Source organism: Ciconia boyciana, chromosome 11 (assembly GCF_034638445.1).
Source record: "Ciconia boyciana chromosome 11, ASM3463844v1, whole genome shotgun sequence".
In the NCBI taxonomy this organism is placed as follows: Eukaryota; Metazoa; Chordata; class Aves; order Ciconiiformes; family Ciconiidae; genus Ciconia; species Ciconia boyciana.
In genome coordinates this window covers 18,344,993-18,364,657 of record NC_132944.1, presented here as the reverse complement: position 1 = coordinate 18,364,657, position 19,665 = coordinate 18,344,993, and the positions used below count along the sequence as shown (strand labels likewise).

Below are 19,665 nucleotides of genomic sequence, written 5' to 3'. Positions count from 1 at the left end.
CCTCTTGGCTGTATCATTTCTATTTATCTGTTGTCTGCATAAGTCCCTTTATTATAAACTCTTTCTTGAGGCTAAGCATTAATGAGAGATATTGCAAACTCAAAGCTCAAGATTTCTGCAAGCTCAATAGGATTTATAATAATTGCAAATGCTTTTTATATAAAAAGCTAACATTTTTAATCTTTTTTTCTTTTTTGAATTAAAAGCCTCTTTCATATTTGATGTATTAACTGTATTAGCATTTGTTCTCTACGGATATCAAATCTTGATGATAATTATTTGCATGTTAATGCTTATTAGTACATCCAACTGGATGTGAACAATAAATAGAAAAAAGTGTGAAGTGCAAAACACTTCACATTATATGTTTCTGGAAAAGGATGGGAAGCTGTAATTGCCAGTGATTGCAGCCAAGCCTATCATAACTGGAGTGAAATCTAAGGTGAAACTAATATGAAAACTGTAATGTAGTTTAACATAAGTTAGAGGATTAGATTAGTTTATTTAATTTGGCTAGATAATAGAATAAATTTAATTTCTTTACACTTCCTCAGGTACAGCATTTTGAGTAATGTAAGGAGTTAAATAATGTTGTCCCCATAGTCCTCCTGAATTCTCTCAGTAAAGTTCACCTGTTCTGTGAAGCACTCAGAAACACCAGCACCCCTGGAGCTGGAGAGCCATGGGGTGAACGCGGCTCCAACAGGAGCCCAAAGCTGTGCCCCTGAGTGCAACGTGTGAGTGCGCAGGCTGGGTGCCACTGCTCACACTGCAGCTCCTCATCTTTTCTGGTCTGTCAGCCCTGTTTTTCTACAACTGCTTTTATGCCAGAATCATTGTGGTGACACTGCGGGTTTGGCCTGTTTGGGGGTTTTGGGGTTTTTTTGGTTGGTTGGTTTTGTTTGTTTTAAAGGAAAAAAGGTTATTTGGGGTCAAATTAAAGACTTAGCAAGTACAGAAGAATCCTGCTCAGCTTGTTCTTTGGGGTCATTGTCCACCCCTGTCCTTTTCTCTCACTTTTGCTCCTCAGGGATGTTATCTCCCTGCTCTCATGGATCACTGCAGGGTTCCCTTCTCCTCTTTCCAGCCCAGAAGCTTCCCACCCTGCTGCCCACTGCCCTGGCAGGCCACCGGCACAAGGAGGGAGAGATGCCCAGAATGACTTCCAGCAGCAGGAGGGGTAGGATCAAGCAGGGCTCTCTCACCACTCTGTCACCTCTCATTTGCAGTGACGTTATCAGTCCTTTAGGACAAAATTTGTGTCTTGGTGCACAGCCTCAGACAAGAGAGGCTGGCTCTGGATCCCACAGCACTGCAGGGAGCTGCTGGTGTAGGGGAACAGATCACCCCACGTCCACTCCACAGTGACACACCGCCAGCTGCCCAGGGCTTGTGTCTGTTCCCTTGGGAAAGGGTAATCCCTGTTTAGGATTAAAGGGTTATCCCCTGCTGACTGTTTAAATAAAAACTGCTATGAGACAGTGAACGTATGCTTGGACTGCCACCACCATGATTCCGACTCCAGTTCTTGAGGGCAGTTACAAGTCTCTTAGCACAGTCCTAGTCAAATACAGCTCTTCAGTCTGATGTGGGACTTGACCTTAACGCAATCTTGGCCTGAAGGCAGGAGTACTAGCCAAGCAAGGCACACTAACACCTACGCTATGACAAGATAACCTCTTCTTTCTTTGTGAAAACTGAGTTTAATTGCAGTTTCATTCATGATAATGACCTACATAATTTTCAATAATTGGATACAATTTATCTTTTTTTAATGAAAAAAATGGAAATTAGCAAAGAGATAGGATACTGGAAAATGCTTCATTTGAAACCTCTTCATTAATTATCAGGATGTCTAAACACTATTTTGAGAACTGCACTTATAGAACAAGAATCCAACTCATAATTTTTTTCATTCTTCTGTAGAGTTTACTGTAATATTCTACTTAAAAAACAGCACCTACTTCTAGGAGGTACCTGTTTCATTTGGGTACCATTAGCTCCACTTCTGAAGTGCTCCACATATACTTTCTTGAAAAGGTAGCACAACCACCAGTATAAATGTGAATGTACACTCCAAACTCATTAAATGAAGATGTTTAGGACTTACTGACATTCTTTAGGACTTACTGACATTCTTACTGACATTGCTTGGATCTTCCCAGAATTTTAGTGGGCTTTGTATCAACCACAGAATTCTTTAAATCCTTATTTTAAAATTAATTAATGATTATAATTCACATCATATTTCTCATAACTAGCTCTGACATCAGTGTTTGATGGATGAAACAAAACAAGCCGGACTTTGAGAAGAGTGGTATACCTGTTATATTCCTGCAGATGACAACGATTAATAAAACTCAGTGTAACACACTATATTTACCAAGTCTCATTTTACATTTGTCGACTTACTAAATTACTTTGACATATCTCCAGTTTATGTTCTATTACTGAAGAATAACTATACAACAGATGGCAGTGTGTTTGCATAACAATCTTTTTCAGCAGGTCAATCTACAAGGTGGTTAAAGGGATTGATATATATTGGTAAGCATGGGGATTTTTTTGGCAATATCAATCAGACAGTCAGTCAACATAGTAATTTCTATATTGCAAAGGAGAGGTTTAGCGAACATATATCATTATGGACAATTCTTTAAAGAGCAAAATTGTAGTACCAAGGACTAAGATTGGAGTAGAGCCAGTATACGGAAAACGACATTTCTAGATAGAATCGTTTTTCAAAGAGGGACTTCAAACCTTTGAATCTTCCAAAAATATTAACAAAGAATGGCTATGAAATCATATTGGAATTCATTTGGTATATAATTAAATATCTATAGCTATATCTATTGCATTCTTCAGCAATAAGCAATAGATAATTACGGACTATGTCATGTCAAGTGGAAATAATATCTTGCAAATAATGAAATCATTACAAAGGAAAGCTATGCTGCTCTGAGAGCCATGTTATTTATTTATTAAAAAACAAAAAAGCAAATCCAAAACAAAACCCAAAATCCTTGATTCCTGGAATACAGCCAGATATTTGAATGAAAAGTTACATTTTCCCCTTACACTGCACACTGAATCAAACTTCTCAGTCTAATGGGAATGACTTTGGTTGTCTTACCTCAGCCACCACTCTGCAATGCTACATAACGTGACAGTACCGATTAATAAATCAGAACAGTTTGATCCTGTGTTAAGATGGAACGACTGTAGAGGGGAGGTAGAAAATGAGTCGACATGCAGCTCAGGATGCCTGGCTTCAAATCCCAGTGCGATGCCTGGCTTCAGTTCCCAGTGCCACCCTTGTGCTGTTGCCTGGCCCTGGACAAGTGATTTTAACTGTTTGCATTTCAGTAATTAGGACAGTGATTCATTCTCTGAGACCTAAGAATATAAAGCATTATATCAAAGTGAGGTACAGTTGTTAACTTAGAGCTGATATACATTGTAAGTGGTTCTTTCTATTTTGTCTGGTTGTAAGAACTGATAAGTGACATTCCAATTGATTTTCAGCTAAAGAGACAGCTAATATTAATGACTTTCTGTCAAAGTCTCGAAGTGAAATAATAATGAAAGAGTTAACAAAACACTATTATTGTATGTTCTTCCAAGGAACAATACCAAGACAAAGTTCTGATTAATTAGTGCATTTTTTAAAAAGAACATCACTTTTATCATCCTACTCCAATGTATGACTGCCATTGGGGAGGGCAGGGAACAGCTGTTTTCCATGAGAAATTCTAGCTTGTCTCTGTGGGTGAGTATTTCTATTTGTGATGTACCCTGCTTAGTGCCAGACCACTAATTTTTAGTAATGCAGGCTCTGTCTTTGAGGCACAAAAAGGGTGAAGTGGTGTAATAATTTGGAGGTTGAAAATTCACTGCTTGATGCCTCCTGTAGTAAATTTGACCCTGGAATATTAAGGGGTGTTAAATAAATTGGACAAAGAGGTGTTTGGGGAGTAAAAAGTGCCAGACACACTGCCATGAATGAGCAATTAGATGCTCACGAAACAGCTTATCACAAATTACATGCCTACAATATCTATTACTGTAATGACCTTGAGAGTTGACTCATATTCTCCCTTAACCTAATGAGCATGCTGAGTATAATCAATTACGTCTGCAATTAAAATTATAATTTGTCTAACAAACTCTTCTTTGCTTTCAGACATTTTTTAACAAAGCCTGATACATTCTGGTAAAAGATAAATATTAATTTTCTGTTGTGTTCTCATTTTTTCAGTTACTCTGTGGCTAATTTATTAAATCATATTACCTCTCCCGTTATTTTTTAAGTTTTCAGCAAAATTTAGTTAAGTTTCAGTCCTGAATGTCACGCAATAATTGTAACATTTAACAGCAATTTATCATTTCCCAATAGGGTTTGCAACCTGTCTTTGCCTGCCTATTGAAATTTGTTTGCGTGTTCCACTCAACAGTTACTGCAAATATTCTGCCTTTCACTTCTATACACACGTGTCCTGTTTTACTGGAGTGACCAGAAGATATTCTGCTGAACAGAGCTGACATCTGTTTGCCAGCCTGGACTTGCTGAGGTCAAGTCAACATAATGTAAGCAAAACACAGCCCTTACCGTTAAGGAACAGGATATCATTTATTGCAATCTGCTGCTAATTATAGAGTCAACCAGGCAGGCAACTACAGAACAACTTTTTTGCTTATGTATCCAGGTGTTCAACAAACACTTAGAAAGATTAATATGGAAATTCAACATATTAATCATCAGAAAATGGAAAGAAATGGAAGAGGGATTTAAAAAACGGGTCCGTGCATTTTATGTAAGGAACAAGCAAAGGAAACTCTTCCAGTTCTCAAGAAAGGACAACCTCGGCTCTTCGAATGTGCAACTGAGTCAAAGTCCCCTGAGTGCCAAATCCCAGCACTGAGCTCAGAGAGTTTTGCGTGAAGCCATGTACCTCTAAATGGCCATCGCTTGGACGCCCCTCTCTGTCAGGGCTGTTACTGCACATGCTGCCAGTGAACGGCACCCACTGGCATGCATTCATCACAGCGCGGGGAGCGAGCGCTTGCCTGGCTCTGCACCACAAAAGCAGCGGCTTGGCTTCAGGCAAGTGAAAGCCAGGACTTGTAACTGCAAGCGTAAGTCTTCAGGGCATCGCACAAAGATGCTGCATCAAGTAAAGCCAACCTAGAGTAGCGCTCTGCCCAAGGCAATATGCTCTCCTAAACCCTACCGCTAGCCTAGCTGCAGCGAGCTCACTCAGGGACAGCGTGTTCCCCAGCACAACGGCAACTGAACGCATGCCCAGCTCCATACAGGTGTGCAGACTCCTGCGCAGGTAGGCTCAGCGCTTTCTACAACGGAACAAGCAATCTGTCTCCCTGCCTCAATCTGCTGCCAGGCAAGCCCAGCAAATGCAAGCAAAACACAGCCCTAACCGCTAATGAACGAGATGACACTGCTCGTCCTGCAATCTGCTGTTCATTATAGAGCCAACCAGGTAAGCAACACCTGAGCCACCGATGCCATCGGGGCATTGCTGTGGCACGGCGCTGTGCTGAGGAATCACACCCAAGGAGTTCTCTCGCCCGGGACAGCAGTGTTTTGGCATGCAGCATTTTTCATGCAGAAGGGAATTAGCTGAAAGACTCATTTCCTGCTCCTACGATCTGCTCTTAAAACTCCCAATTAAGTGAAAGTATGTCAAACTGAAGAGCTTTATTTGCTTACTTTCCTTCTCCAACGCGCCTTCTTCCCAGGACCTTCACATACTTAATGTTCTCTATGAAATATTGATGTCTACCTCAGAAATGAGGAATGATGAAGCTGTTATTTATATGAAATGAATTAAGTTTCTCACAGAAATTAGGTTTGTATCCTCCAGATGTTGGATTTTTGTAATGTACCACACCTGGATGGGGCCTGGAGGATGACTGACTGCTGTGGAATACAGCTAAAAGCACGGGAAAGGTGGAAAAAAGGCCCCTGCAGGTACAGAAATACCCATGAGCCACTTCTCTCAATATGCTACAGATAATGAATAAACTATCCTACATTTTGTATTTATTTTTGTCAACAAAATCTAATCAAAGTTCATTTTTTTTAGAAACTCAATAGTTACACTAAATTAGATTACATAGAAAATTAAATCATAAATCCATGTAACTAGGCCCTGCCTCTGTTGCTCCAAAACACAACTTTGCTCTCTTGAGCACCTCATTTAATTCTAAGAGCCTGAGCTTCCAAACTAGTTATGGATTTGATCATTTAATAACATGAAACAAGTAATTGTGTGGGGGAAAATTTATTATTTAATTAGGCGTTACTGGTAATCAATAGCAATCTATTAATTCATTAATTTGCATATCCCTTGTTTTTATGTGTGTCCACAAATTCTGTTAGATTTTTTTTAATTTATGAACTTTTTACCTTCACTATGCAAAAGGAGATGCTCAAACTGTATATATTAAGTAGAACAAATAATTGAGCAGCAGGAATGCATGTATGCCCTATAGAACTGACTGCAGGACAAGATTTAATACTGAAAACAAGGAAAAGAAATAAAACAACAATGCCTATTCTCCCCAGGATGCATGCATAATTCTCATTAATGTTAATGAAAGATACTAAATGTATGTGCACTGAGGGGAGTTTATTAGAACCTAATAAATTCTGGGATTTTTTCCTTACTTTTTTTTTTACTTGATAGTTACTATAACAGTGAACTTCTTCAGGTGAAGTGGAAGATATTTAAAGAAAAAAATAAAAACACTATATCAAATTATGCTTCATAGGTTATTTTCTCAAAATGCTATTTTGCATTCGGAATGACTAGATTTACACGTATAACTAATAATTGTAGGTTTACATGGAAACAAAATCAAAGAGTTGCTTACACAAGTAGGGTCAAAAAAGTTGGTATAGAAATGGCAAAAGCTCCATTGATTTAGTCCACATATTTTCCACAAGTGAACTGAACCATTTATACCAGAGAATAATCTAGCCCCAGACACCAAGGCTGTTCTACTTACATGGGACTCAGAGAATCAAAGACAGGTTACAGATTCATATTCTGCTAGATCATAATTCTAAATGTAACTCAGGGTGGCCTCACCAAAAGGCCACAGCTGAAAGAATGGCTTTTGTTGAGTTCAGAGCTGACTTATTTGCAGAAAAAAGCATCCATTAAATATGGTGTGAACTGATCCACTCCTCAATCTGGGCAGACCAACCACCCTCTAATGATAGCTCTGCTCCAGCTGAGGTGTGCTGGAAGGCCAGGTGAGAAAACATCACAGTATCACTGTTTTTTCTATACCTTCTCAATAGAGAACTAATAAAGCTCATTCACAGATCCATCAAAAAAAAAAAAAGAAAAAAGAAAAAAAGAAGAAAAATAAAGTGCTACCTCTGGGCATTATCTTTACTTCAAATGCTAAAAACTAGACTTGAAATCAGACAGAGAAATTGAACATTCATGAAATCAGATAAAGGAATTCAGCATTTCAGATTTTAACATCTTTACAAGCAAGATCAAGACAATCATTCACATGAGCACATTCCATCTGGTCTAGTTTATTTTCTTCCAGCCTCTCACAGAGAGAATTTGGATCAGTGATGCCAGGCAGACAACATGAAATGAAGATTTTCATGCTAGCAATGAAGGAGGTAACTCACAAAAAGTATAAATTAAAGAGAAAAGAAAATGGTTTGATTTTTCAGAGATAATAAACTAGGAGATTACCAAAGGAGAAACCATTTTTCTCCTTCAAAAGACCTGAGCAATCTAGCAAACACAGGATGTCTTTACAGTCTTCTGCCTTTACCACAGGGTATAGATTTCCCCTGCTCCTGGCTGCAGAGCCTTGCTCTGAAGTGCTACTGGGCAGGACTTATTTAGAGGAGATGTGTGCAGGGACACACCACACTTACCACTGGTCCTTGCATAGAGGTACAAATTTCTTCTGACTGCATATGTCATTCCCAGTCCAGAAGCAGAGGCAGCCTCTTAGCCCAGACCCAAGCCCACGCTAACAAATCCAGCCTGTTTGCATCTGTCCGTGTAGACATAACCTTAATGGGTTTCATCCATGATGAAAAACAAACTAGTTTCTCAGGGTTCTCCACTTGGGCATGCTGTCCCTTCTCCCTGGGACTGCCATGGTGAAGGATCCTGTTCGCACCCTGCACAAAGCAAAGCCCCAGGTCACAGGAGAAGGAATGGGAGAGGGAAAAGCTCAGGACAGAAGCAAGGCATGGTACAGATGGAAAACTCAGGGAACAACAAAATGTCACGGATACAGGTGACCTCTCCTGGCATGGCCAGAGCAGGGCAGTGCCCCATGACTCTGCGCTGCCTCTAAAGGACAGAGCTATTATCAACCCCAGCCTCTTCATCTACTCAGCAAAACAGGAATAACGACCTGGCCCTTCTTTAAATCACTTTTGCCATAACAATTTGGTTGGTAAAATTGAATAACCAGTCTGCTGCACCTAGCAAGGGACTGAGAACTCCTGGGAAGAACTGAGGCATCTCAGACTCCAGAAAAAGGCAGTCTGTGATGGAAAAGCAAAAAGTGTGTGGGGACCCAATGGTAAAAAAGAAAGCTTCAGGATGAATTTTACTGAGCTGGCTAATTATTTCCTCTCTGAAAGTGAACAGTTTATCTCCAAAGTAGGTAATCTAAGCTTCTCTCCTCAAATCTCCTGTCTGTAATCTCAGTTAAGGGGACAGTGTAATTGTTAAAAGATTCATTTGGTTTTCCCCAATTTATGCCATTTGTACCATCATTCCTAGAAATTTGAAATATTAATATATGAAAAGAAATTTTAAAATATCCAGAAATGCTTTATTTACAGAATTCACTATTTGGAAGTTGCATTTTTTTTTTTCCCCTTCGAAATCAAGGGGCTGCAGAGTGTTTATGTATTGAAAAAAACCTCATAAGCAGCAGCTAATTCAGACACAGAATAACTTATTAAAAAAATCTTAATCCTGACTGGCAACTTATCTACTAGTCAAGCAGGGAATTTCTCTCCAGAAAAGGCCCGAGCAGTTGTGCTGAACTGCATCCCTAGATGCGATTTCTTTTATGAGATCCAAAACTGGGAAGAGGATAAACCTACCAACCTGATTTTACCAGGTAACTGCCTCCATTTAAGTAAGAATCAGGCTTTGTTTCATGATCATTCCTTTCTCTTTTTAAAGACACATCTCTTAACATTTGGTACATGTATGTGTGTGCAATCCGCCTGGAGACACCAGCATTCAGATTTCTGCAAATGGGAAGGGCTTGAGAGTGTTTCTCCAGCTCTTCGGGGAATGCTACACCTCACTTGCCTAAAAAAGCACCACAGTGCAAGCAGCAGAGCAGTGCTCAATAGCTGTCACCGAAACAGTAAAACAGAAAACAGCAGTGTGGAGTCACAGACCTCTCAAAAACACAACCAGTGGGGATATCGCCTTGTGGAGTCCACATGAGCAGCACTGCCTAAGCTGCAGGTTTTTACCCCTGTCACTACAAGCAAGTAAAAGGCAAATGCAAAACGGTGAGCACCACACGAGAGGTGCACTGGCAACCATTCTTGTTTAGCCTCAGAAACGGCTATTCCAGCAACGTTTCCATCACCAGCCACCAACCGGCGTGGGCTTTTCCTACCCCTACGCAAATGAGGAGCGGCCTCTCTCCCCGCGACTGGATTTTAAAGGCATATATCAAATTCTTTCAAACTACAGCTTAGCTTTACAGAATAACCCTGTGTATTAGCAGTCTTGCCAGAGGGCACCCAAGCAGCTTTCAGGAGGGATGGGGGAAATGAGGCTTGAGAGAGGGGGGTTGCTTTATTTTGCGGGAAGCTCTCGCCTTGTCCAGCCTGGCTTGCAACGAGCATGATACAAAAAACCACTGCAGTATCCGGAATGCTTGACTTTTTTTTTTTTTTTTTTTTAAAACGGGAAAAATATTACATACTCTTCACCCTGTCATCCTGTCTGGAGCTTGCTGAGCAAGTTTTATTCTATTATTTTAACCTTAGTTTTCCATTTCTAAATCATTTCAGGCAGAGGCTTTTCTTTCTCTGAAAGAAAGTCCTACATGGGCTAACACGGTGCTGCCAGAACAGACTAAAATGCATGGACGAGATTAGATGTACTTGTATTTCAGATGTGCTTAGAATTGCAATAGGTTATAGGACAGTGTAACCACCTACTCTTTCACGTGATAAAGGAACATAGGGCTAGGAAAGGCCTTCATTCCCTTGCTATCACATGCAAAAACATTACATACGCACTTTCCCTATTGACATTTTTAAGCAACTAACTCATTCAAGCTGTGCAGGCTCTCTGGGGAGCTGCAGGGACAGCTTTAAGTAGACAGCTCTTCCATTTTCAGAAGGGGAGGTGACTTTAAGGGAAAAAAAAAATAATGGAGCCAACTTAACATTTTCTTTATTATTGCATTGATATGGCAGCCAGGACTCTAATAAATGGGTTCCCTTTGTCTGGCTGAAACTGGGTCATTAACATGAGCAAAGCACTTTGCACATGACCCTTTGACATCCCTTCTAATCTGTGGTCAGCATAGGAATAATCTTATGGTGGATCTGTGGAGGAAGCCAAAGCAGTACCTGGTAGGTAAGAATGCAAAGACAAATGTGCAAAATCTCATGAGGCCAGAGCACGGGCACACAATATTCCGTTATAAAGCACTATATTAATTTTTAGAAAGAGTTAGTCAGAAACCTATTAAACAGAAATCTAGCTTTGCAATACTTGCTTAATAAACAATTGTCACCTACTGCAAAAAACAGCATCAAGTTACACATCTGAATTTAACAGGAATGCTTTTGCACATTTCTTGGTGAGTTACGTTCTAGTTGAAAGCAATGTTTTGTAATTAAAAAAAAAAAAAAAGGCAAGCAAGCATTCCCTGTTAAATGAAGAGTTTTATAAGATACGAGGTTGACAAAGAGAAAAAGTATTATGGATGAGATAGAGCTTGGAAAGAAATGCATACACTAACCACACAAAAATTAATCAGACAGCCTTGACTGTGCTATTAATGATTTTAGACCTCATGCATTGTCTGGGATTTCTAGAGGTTTTGCATTTACAGTACAATAGGGTATTTGCAGGACCTGTACTCAAGGGTGGCATTTGATCGATTGTACGTACTCTGAGACAGAGAATGATTTAAATGCAAAACATACTGCTGTAACATGGGAACAAAGAAGTGAAAGATACTTCCTAATTAAAACATAGGATTTTTGATCCCAATCTCAGTCATTGTGGGGCAAACGAAGAGCAGCATGTAGAGCAATTCATGGACTGCTCAACACCCCTCCCCATATTGGTTTTTTTGTCACAAAATGCCAATTCAGTAAAATGGAAAGCATTCCCAAAAGAGGTTTTGTTTTCATGAAAAGAAAGTTTTTGTTGTCAAAATACCCTGTTATAATATTTGCAGAGGAAAACTTTTCCACCTTTCAGCTAGAAATACTTTCTCATTTTGAAATGTAACTCTGTTTACAGAAAAAAAAAAAAAAGAAAAAATTGAAGAGCTTTCAACCTCCCAAATAAACCTTTCTGAATGACTGATTTGTTCAAGATTCTTCTGTCATGAAAATTGTAAATATCTGAATGCATACCAGGGAAAAAAAAAAAAAGGATATATAAAATGCTTTTGTCAAAGCAGGAGCAGGCTCTCCTGGAGCTCTGGAGCTGCACAGAAGGGCAGAGCGTGGGGAGCGCTGGCGGTGTTTAACCCTTCCCTGCAGTAATCAGTCAGGTCACCCTGGGCAGCGTGAAGCAATGTCCCAGCAAGAGCAAAGAGCAAGGCTCCCTGGGGCGACCGCTCGCTTCCCACTTGGCCTAGCTGCTGGCACAGCCACCCGCAGCCCCAGCCGCTCCCCGGGCTTGCAGGGCTCTGCTGACACTCGACGTGGCTGCTGGGGACGGGGACAGGCATATCCGTGCTCCCATGGACATTCCTGAAAGCGTACGCGCCCTTCACGTTACGCACATGCAAGTACTTTCGCAGGTCATTACCCGCAGTTCAGCTCGCGCCCGTTGACCTTTGGGAGAACAAAAAAGCCGTCGGCCAGCGCTCTGCAGGTCTGCTGCTAAGGGGATCTCGCCCAGCAAGGGAAGAGCTAGATGCTGGATGTGGCCAACACAGTTTTTAATATCTGTACGCTAAGGCAATTTAAACAAGCGTTTGAGCCCACTTACTTGCTTATTATACTTTAATTTAGACAGTGTCAATAACTCTGACTAGCTCTGGGGGTATTTTTGGAATTAAACTACCTAAAGAGAATATTCATCTAAGAAATCCATATGGCAGGAAAGAAGGGTAGAATTGCTGGCATGGAATAGTAAAATCTTCCCTCTCATTACCATTCTTCCACTTACATCTTTTGAAATTTCTTCTAGTTTCCTCATTTATTTGCAATTATTTGCACATTTTTAATCCTGTTTTGGTTTGTTTTTTTTCTTTACATTCTAGTCTATACAGACTATTCTGTGTTTGTCCAGGGACAGAGAATGATATTACTTTACAAGTCAGGGGTACAACATGTCATGACATTCACTACTGGAAATTCAAAATCATCCAGATTGAGAACCATCATCATTCACTGCTAAAGAGAATCTTTCAAAAATTTCTGTCCCCATCCCTTCAGGGAACTTCACAACCCGATACTTCTAGATCAGACTTCATTATCCAGGTCATCATTTCAATTTATCAGTGCCTTGGAGCCCTTGGTATTCTCAGCTAGGATCGTGTCATGTCCATCAATCACCAGGCTGTTTCCACATTCCCAATTTTGTTCATGTCTTCCAGTCTTCAAAATCCCCTATATCTTTACATGGGTGCATACTGGACACAGACACCTCTTACTTTTGTCAACTGTTACCATGTTTTAAGTACAGGAACTGATCTGTACAAATTAAGGGGGCCTTAAGAACTGTTTTCATTCTAGGTCCTGCATATTATTAATTGTATTAAGGGAGGGTTTACAGATCCACCAGTGCCTCTTTGGACTATAAGCATGGCAAACAAAAAAGCAATATGATGCTTTTCCTGGAAAACTTATAGTTCAGTCAAAAATGAAATGTTACATGTAATGAACAGGAGTAAGGACCTGAAAAAGCAAAAAGGAAATTTGGACTCTAGTGCTATATCCCTTAATTGCATCACAGAAAACATCGGTCTGGCCAAGGGACTGAAAGGAGAATTAGACCAACCAAGGCAGATTTTGAAAAGGGACCTGAAGGAAAGGGCAAGAATTATTATTTAGAGTGAGTACGAAACAAAGAGCTAACAAAAGGCTTTAAGGGAGGGGGTCAAACTATCTGGATGCCCCTGCTGCTTCCCATCTCTGTAAGGGGCAGCATAATCCTGGCTTTGAAAATATACACCACTAACATCCCACCAAAACCCACCCCAATCTAAGTATAGTACCGAAATGGAAACAAAATTATGAGCTCAAAACAGACATAGCAGCCCTGAGACTACTGAATTTGCTGGACCAATTACCTATCTGCAATATTACGTATTCTCCAACCAAATACTATTAGTGTGGTTCTCAAAGCAATTCAAAGAGACTGCTGTACTTCATCAAATTATTTTTGGACATCCCACAAGCTTTCAAGAGAATCATGGTTCTTAAGAGTAAAGCAAACAAGACCATTTGTTCACATGTTTCAGTACAATCTGGTTTTCAAAAACTTGTTTCTTTCTTCCATGTTTTTTCTACTTGAATTTTTATATTTGTTTAGCAGTAAGAAAAATCTTTGCATTTCTCAAACGCCAGCTTTTTTTGTTCTTTTAAGAGAGCAAAAGGTGGTCTCCAATACTCCATTAAACAAGGACTCACATCTGCCAGTCTGCAGGGAAAGCAGGCTGAGGCATCAAAAGTATTGCAGTTAGTGAATTTAATCCTTCTGATGCAATCAGTCTGCAATGCGATCTGATTAAATTTAAAGACTCAAACCTGAAGTCCAGTACTGCAGGTCCAGAGATAAGTAGACAAATAGTATGAAAAAGCAGTCTGCTGTAGGCTTAAATAAACCCTAGACTCCACAGTTCAGGTTAAGATTTCTAAAGAATGAAAGCCAGGTGGATTGATTTAACACAGCATTAAAAAACCATCTGGGAAAGAAAAACATGTACATCAAAAAATAATCGTGAGACAATCTTCTCAGTGTAAAATAATTAGTGGAATGTCTGACATATAAAATAAATTTCTGCACATATACCCACACTGCCACCATCAGCCTCACTTTCTCATTTATTTAGGTGAACCTATAATTGGCAAACAGGCACTTACTCATGGATAACAGTGGAGATGCTGAGCTGCTGGGGACTGCGACACTGCTGCAAAATAGAGTATGTGTTCATATGTGTTTGTGCAATGGACACTTGCTGTGCAATATTATCTTGTCTCTACAGATAAATTAGTTGCATCATGCTCCTGCCGGCTTGATTTGTTTAGCCTTTATGGAGTACAGAGTACATGGAATTTCTTGTGATTGAGTCTCACATAAAAGGTAAGCCTGAGAGTTTATTCTACGCTATGCTATACATCCACCAAGGCATCTAGAGCATTTGCTGACTTGATGTTGAAAAGAAGGCTATAAAATATACTGGGGAAATCTTGAAACGTCACTCACTTGACATAGCAATAAAGCCCTGCATTAAGATGCAGAGTTGATTTCCCTGATCCATGAAATTGCCTGGATATTTAAGGTATTCTCAAACAGAACTGGCTTTAAACTCACCCTCCTATTCCTGGCACAAGGACACACTGGTTTTTGCATTCTCTGAGAAAAAACAGAGCTCAAAATTGCAGAGATAAATATTCTTTAAAAGAGGACCTAACCACAATTTCCTTCCTTTCTCAAGTAAGAAAAAATAAGCATTCAAAGTGTCTTTAATGCTGGAAGTTGGTTATGGTTGCTGACACACTGCTCAGAGATGCTCAGGTTCTCTGTTGTGAGTTGGTGCAAGAACCTCTTACAATAAAACACAGTGTGCAAGTCTGTGACCACCTTTGGAGAGGGACACTTGTCCGTCTCATAAATAGGTGACAGGGCTGGAATACGCACAGTCTGTGGGAGGCTATGAAAAAAGATTACGATGCAATACATGGTACTATTTTATGGTCTGAGATCTGGGACATGGTTCAGAATTCCTTAGCAAATGTATATTTCCAGCTGCTAAAGGGTAAGAAAAGACCCATCTACACTTCCAAAGTATTGGTGAGCTGAGGGTCAGGAATAAGTATAATTTCTTCCAAAGACCCATCCAATGCAAACACACAGACTGCAATAACAGGGGAATTTGAAAGGACTAGAATGCTGCCCTGCAGGCTCTGCTAGCTTCGATTCAGGGGGGGACAGTATCCACAAGGAACCGAGTACAGCAATAACAGAGCTACATGTTAGGTTATAAACAGCTTCCCGTTAGGTAACTGGGAAGGTTTTAGTCCAAGAGGCACCGTTAAAGTATCCTGACATTGCAGTACATGGTCCATCTGACTGAAACCTGCGCACACCTGCAGGTTTCACACCAGCACAATGAACATGTAACATTAGCAGACAATCTTATCATTGATTTCTATCCAAAATCACACTGCAAGGGTAATCTCCTTTAAACCTGGTGCATGCATTGCACATACAATTTTTGACATCTCCATCGCAAAGAAAGACTTGAGACTCAGACTCAAACTGAAGTCCAGGATTTTTCTTGGACATGCATTACCATTCCTTCTTGTTCAGAAGGAAAGAGAATTTTCTAATCTTTTTCAGATAAAATTTCTCATTCAGTTTTTGTCTTCAGCTAGGCTGATAGCTCTTCCCATTTTGTAGTAAGCTTTGCACTGACCAGTTTAACAGCCAGTACTCTTCCCCTGCTTCCTGTAACTGTTTTCCTACATAGCATATACGATAGCCTATATTTTTACAGGTATATAGAATTATACAAAATACGAATGGAAAGGACTCTTGAAGCCATCTGGTATGTGACCCCATTCAAAGCAAGATCAGCTACACCTAATTAGCTCCTGACATACGCTTGCCTACCCTATTGAAACAGAGACTCCACAAACTCCCTTGGATATTTATTGTGCTGCTTTGCTATTCTTACTATTAGAATATTTTTCTAATATTTAGTCCGTTCCAGAAATTTTAATTAAAAAAGTTCCCTTAGAGGAAGACTGGATTATTGTGCATTCTGATCCGTGAAGAAAAACACATACAGAAACACTTGACCCATTGAAATTAAGGTTCATAAATTATTTGTGGATCACATAGGTAGTTTTTCAAACTTTCTGATTCAAAACAGTTTAAATGGAACCAGCTATTTATGTATCCACCCTGTTGTTCACTTTAAAGAAGATCTTGATCATAGTAATTTTTTCCCCAATTCAAGTTTTGAAAGCTCTAAGTTCTCTGAAGAAAATAGTTGCTGGCATTTTTGGATGATAAACATCCCAAAGTGATGATGATAAATTACAGTGTTGCCCAATGATGCAGAAAAGTAGAGAACTGCTAACCTCTGATTTATGAATACACACTCTTTATTATAGAGTCTAGGGATTCACAGCTGTAAGAGCCGGTCATTTTCATCTCATTGCTTATTAAAAGTGTGAGAAGGAAGCACGAAGGGTGGCTACCATTTTGCAATGTATTGCCTAGATTAACACTTAATGCTCTTTGTCTCCAGTACAAATAAAAAATGATACAGAATTTCTTGCCTTTTTAAGGCCTACATAAGCATTTTTTACTGTTCATGATCACAGAAAATGGGAATTTTTACATCTAGTTTTGCTCATTCATACTAGCAAATCTTCTCACATTTTAATATAATAATTCTTATAAAACTTTTCTTTACACAAAACCCCCCCATTTTTCCAAGATAGTAAAAGAAATCCTGTGATCTGCTTGTTAAAACATGTTGGTGTTAATGACAAAATTTACTTCGGAAAGTATTTAAACTGAGACTTTCACCTATCAACAGGCATTCCCAGTGAAACCACCCAGCGCACTCTAAGTCACGAGCCGAGGAATCTGTTTTGTTGCAGTACTGAAGTAAATTGTATTCCATTCCTTCACCACTCCTCAGCTTCCCAAAGCTTGGGGATTTTCTGATTTCTTCTTCTCTCTCCCTATTACCTCTCTGCTAAATATTCAAAGTCATCAACAAAAAGGAGTAGGAAAAATAAGGTCAATACAGCAAATTGGAAAGAAGTAAAATGTTTCTATACGCCATCATTTGGTTGTTACAGTTATCTTAATCAACCCAAACAGCTTCTTTGAGACATCTAATTTGATTTTTACAAAGTGCTAACCCATAGCCATATTTGACTTTCCTTTGATTCCAAATGTAAAAAATAGCCTTTATCTAATGTTCAGGCATATAATCTAACTACACATGCATTTGCATTTGCATTACGAGGCAGTGAAACATGGCTGGAGAGCCATCTTGGATGTTATCTATGTTATTACTCAAGTGGAGAGTATAATCATAAATCCTTCTCTTCCCCTCCACCCCCACGCCTTTTTTTCAGAAGTACACTTAAAATCTGTTTTTAAGCTTCACTGGCTCCATTACATTTGAACTTCAGTAACAAGAATGTGATATGAATATGTAGAGAGAAAGCATAGACAAAAGGTATATTTTCATAATGTGGTTCGGTTTAACTGTTCCTATAATTAGCTACAACTCATTAGGCAGTAAAAAGACAAACAAAGAGATTATGAATGGAAGGGCAATATTTTCTCCATAAAACAAACAAAAAACTTGAACAGATGCCTCTTTTCTAAGGCTTTCCTTGCATAAATACATCCAGCAGCTTAGAAAAGATATTCCCATGATTGAAAATTTTTGTCTAGAAAGAAAACCTGCAATTTCAATAAAAAGTGCAATTTCAATAAAAAGTATTTACAGCTATTGTACATTTGGGATCTTTTGATCTCAAGGATAAAATAATGATACAGCAATGGTCTGCAGATGACTAGCTTTGATCTTTTATTAGTTCTTATAATTGTCTCTTAATTTGTATTCTGCATAATAAGCACTCACCTTCACCGTTTGTCCGGCTTCAGGGCCATCCTGTAAGCAAAGGGAGAAGTTTCAGGTTAGAGGAACTAACAAGGATCACACAGAGATTCAGAAATCTTACTGAATAATCATTTACATCCAATTTCACTGTATGTTAATTTAGCATATCTTCCTGGGGACCATTCAACACAAAGTTTTTGGACAAGGTGCCTTTCCCTATCAGGCCATGGCAAAGTGAGAAACTGTATCTTAGACCACAAAAACGACAGTTGTTATTTTTCATTCTTTCAGATCATATTTTTTAATAGCTAGCAATAGATTTCTGATCCTTGTGAATACAAAATCAGACACATAAGTGAGATTTTAATCAAAGCATGCTTGCTTAAATTCTTATTCTAATGAAATGGGCTTAGTCTCCTGATTTGCTTTAAACAGAGCTCTTTTTTGGTATAAAAACACCCAGCACAAATAACGGAAAGGTCAGAATTGATAACATATTTACATGGCTACATCTCTCTGCCTGCATATAAATAGCTGTGAGCAGGAATTACCCGTTTCCATCACAAGCAGTGGGTTACCTGCTGAACGGGGAGATGTGGCTGCCTTCTCTAGGTCAATCCTGCAAACACTTCTTTGAAGGAAGAGTATTTGCTGAAATACTCACAAGCAAGCACTGCATTTGGGAGTGTTTGCAGGCTTATTCCAAAGTTTTGCAGTTATTAATTATCCACAATTTTCTGCTGGTTTGCCTCTTAGTTTTTTTTCAATGGCAAATCTGGCAGACTGCAATGCAGTCATTGTGCTGCTTTTTTTTTTTTTTTACTATTATTTTGCATTTATTGCCCCTTGAAGTTTGAATGTCCTTTTGTCATTGGGCTAGGGAAGAAGGTTGAAAGCTTGATAAAACAAACCATTAAACCTTTTTTAGTTGACTGGTTTACAAACCTGAATTGAAATGGTGAGCGAGGTGCCGCAGAAGTGTTTCTCCACCACATTGCCAACCCTTTGCGCCGTACGAAATAAATCGGCCACTTCCTCAGGACACAAGTCACGGAAACGCTCCACCGGCCGCAGAGGACAAACAAGGACATCTGAAGGTGGTATTGTCAAGGCACAAACGCAAGTCTGAATGGTCCAGAAGGAGACGTGACTCTATCCCTAGCCTGTAAACTGCTGCTGATCACTTTTGAATTGCCTAAATTCCTCCTCTCCAAGGATTACAGCAACAACAACTAAAACATAAGGCTAAATACAGGGAACCATATGATGCTTTGCTCAGAAGAAGTTTCCACAAACCCCTCAGATATGGGCAAAATGACTAAAATAAGGTCCATATGTTACTACTGAGACATCTAAAGGAAAGCAAAGTTTTCACGGACTCGAAGTCACCATTTTGATGGAGAGATGCTCATATTTAACACCTCCGAAAGTCAGAGACATTTCCTTTTGTGATTAAAAATGGGGGAAAGCCAAAGGAATTTGATGGGTTTGGGTGTGTGATCTGAGACAGCAGTTTTACAATGCTTTTCCACATATGTGGTATGTATTTTTGAAAATCTTGACCTTACACCTCTAATTTTAGGTACCTAAATGTGAAAAAAGCTG

General features: G+C 39.4%; 1 protein-coding gene across 8 annotated transcripts in view; it reads right to left on the bottom strand.

The window, feature by feature from the left end:
* Window positions 1-19,665, bottom strand: part of FHIT (fragile histidine triad diadenosine triphosphatase) — a 641,137-nt gene that overhangs the window by 129,589 nt on the left and 491,883 nt on the right. For 6 of the 8 annotated variants that reach the window (XM_072875902.1, XM_072875908.1, XM_072875904.1 and 3 more), the window contains 2 exons: window positions 19,006-19,151; window positions 18,082-18,111 (listed from right to left, as the gene is read on the bottom strand). In XM_072875902.1, coding sequence (XP_072732003.1) covers window positions 18,082-18,111; window positions 19,006-19,151 — 176 coding nt within the window. The remainder of the gene's footprint in view (window positions 1-18,081; window positions 18,112-19,005; window positions 19,152-19,665) is intronic. The other 2 variants (XM_072875907.1, XM_072875906.1) reach the window with 1 other exon arrangement.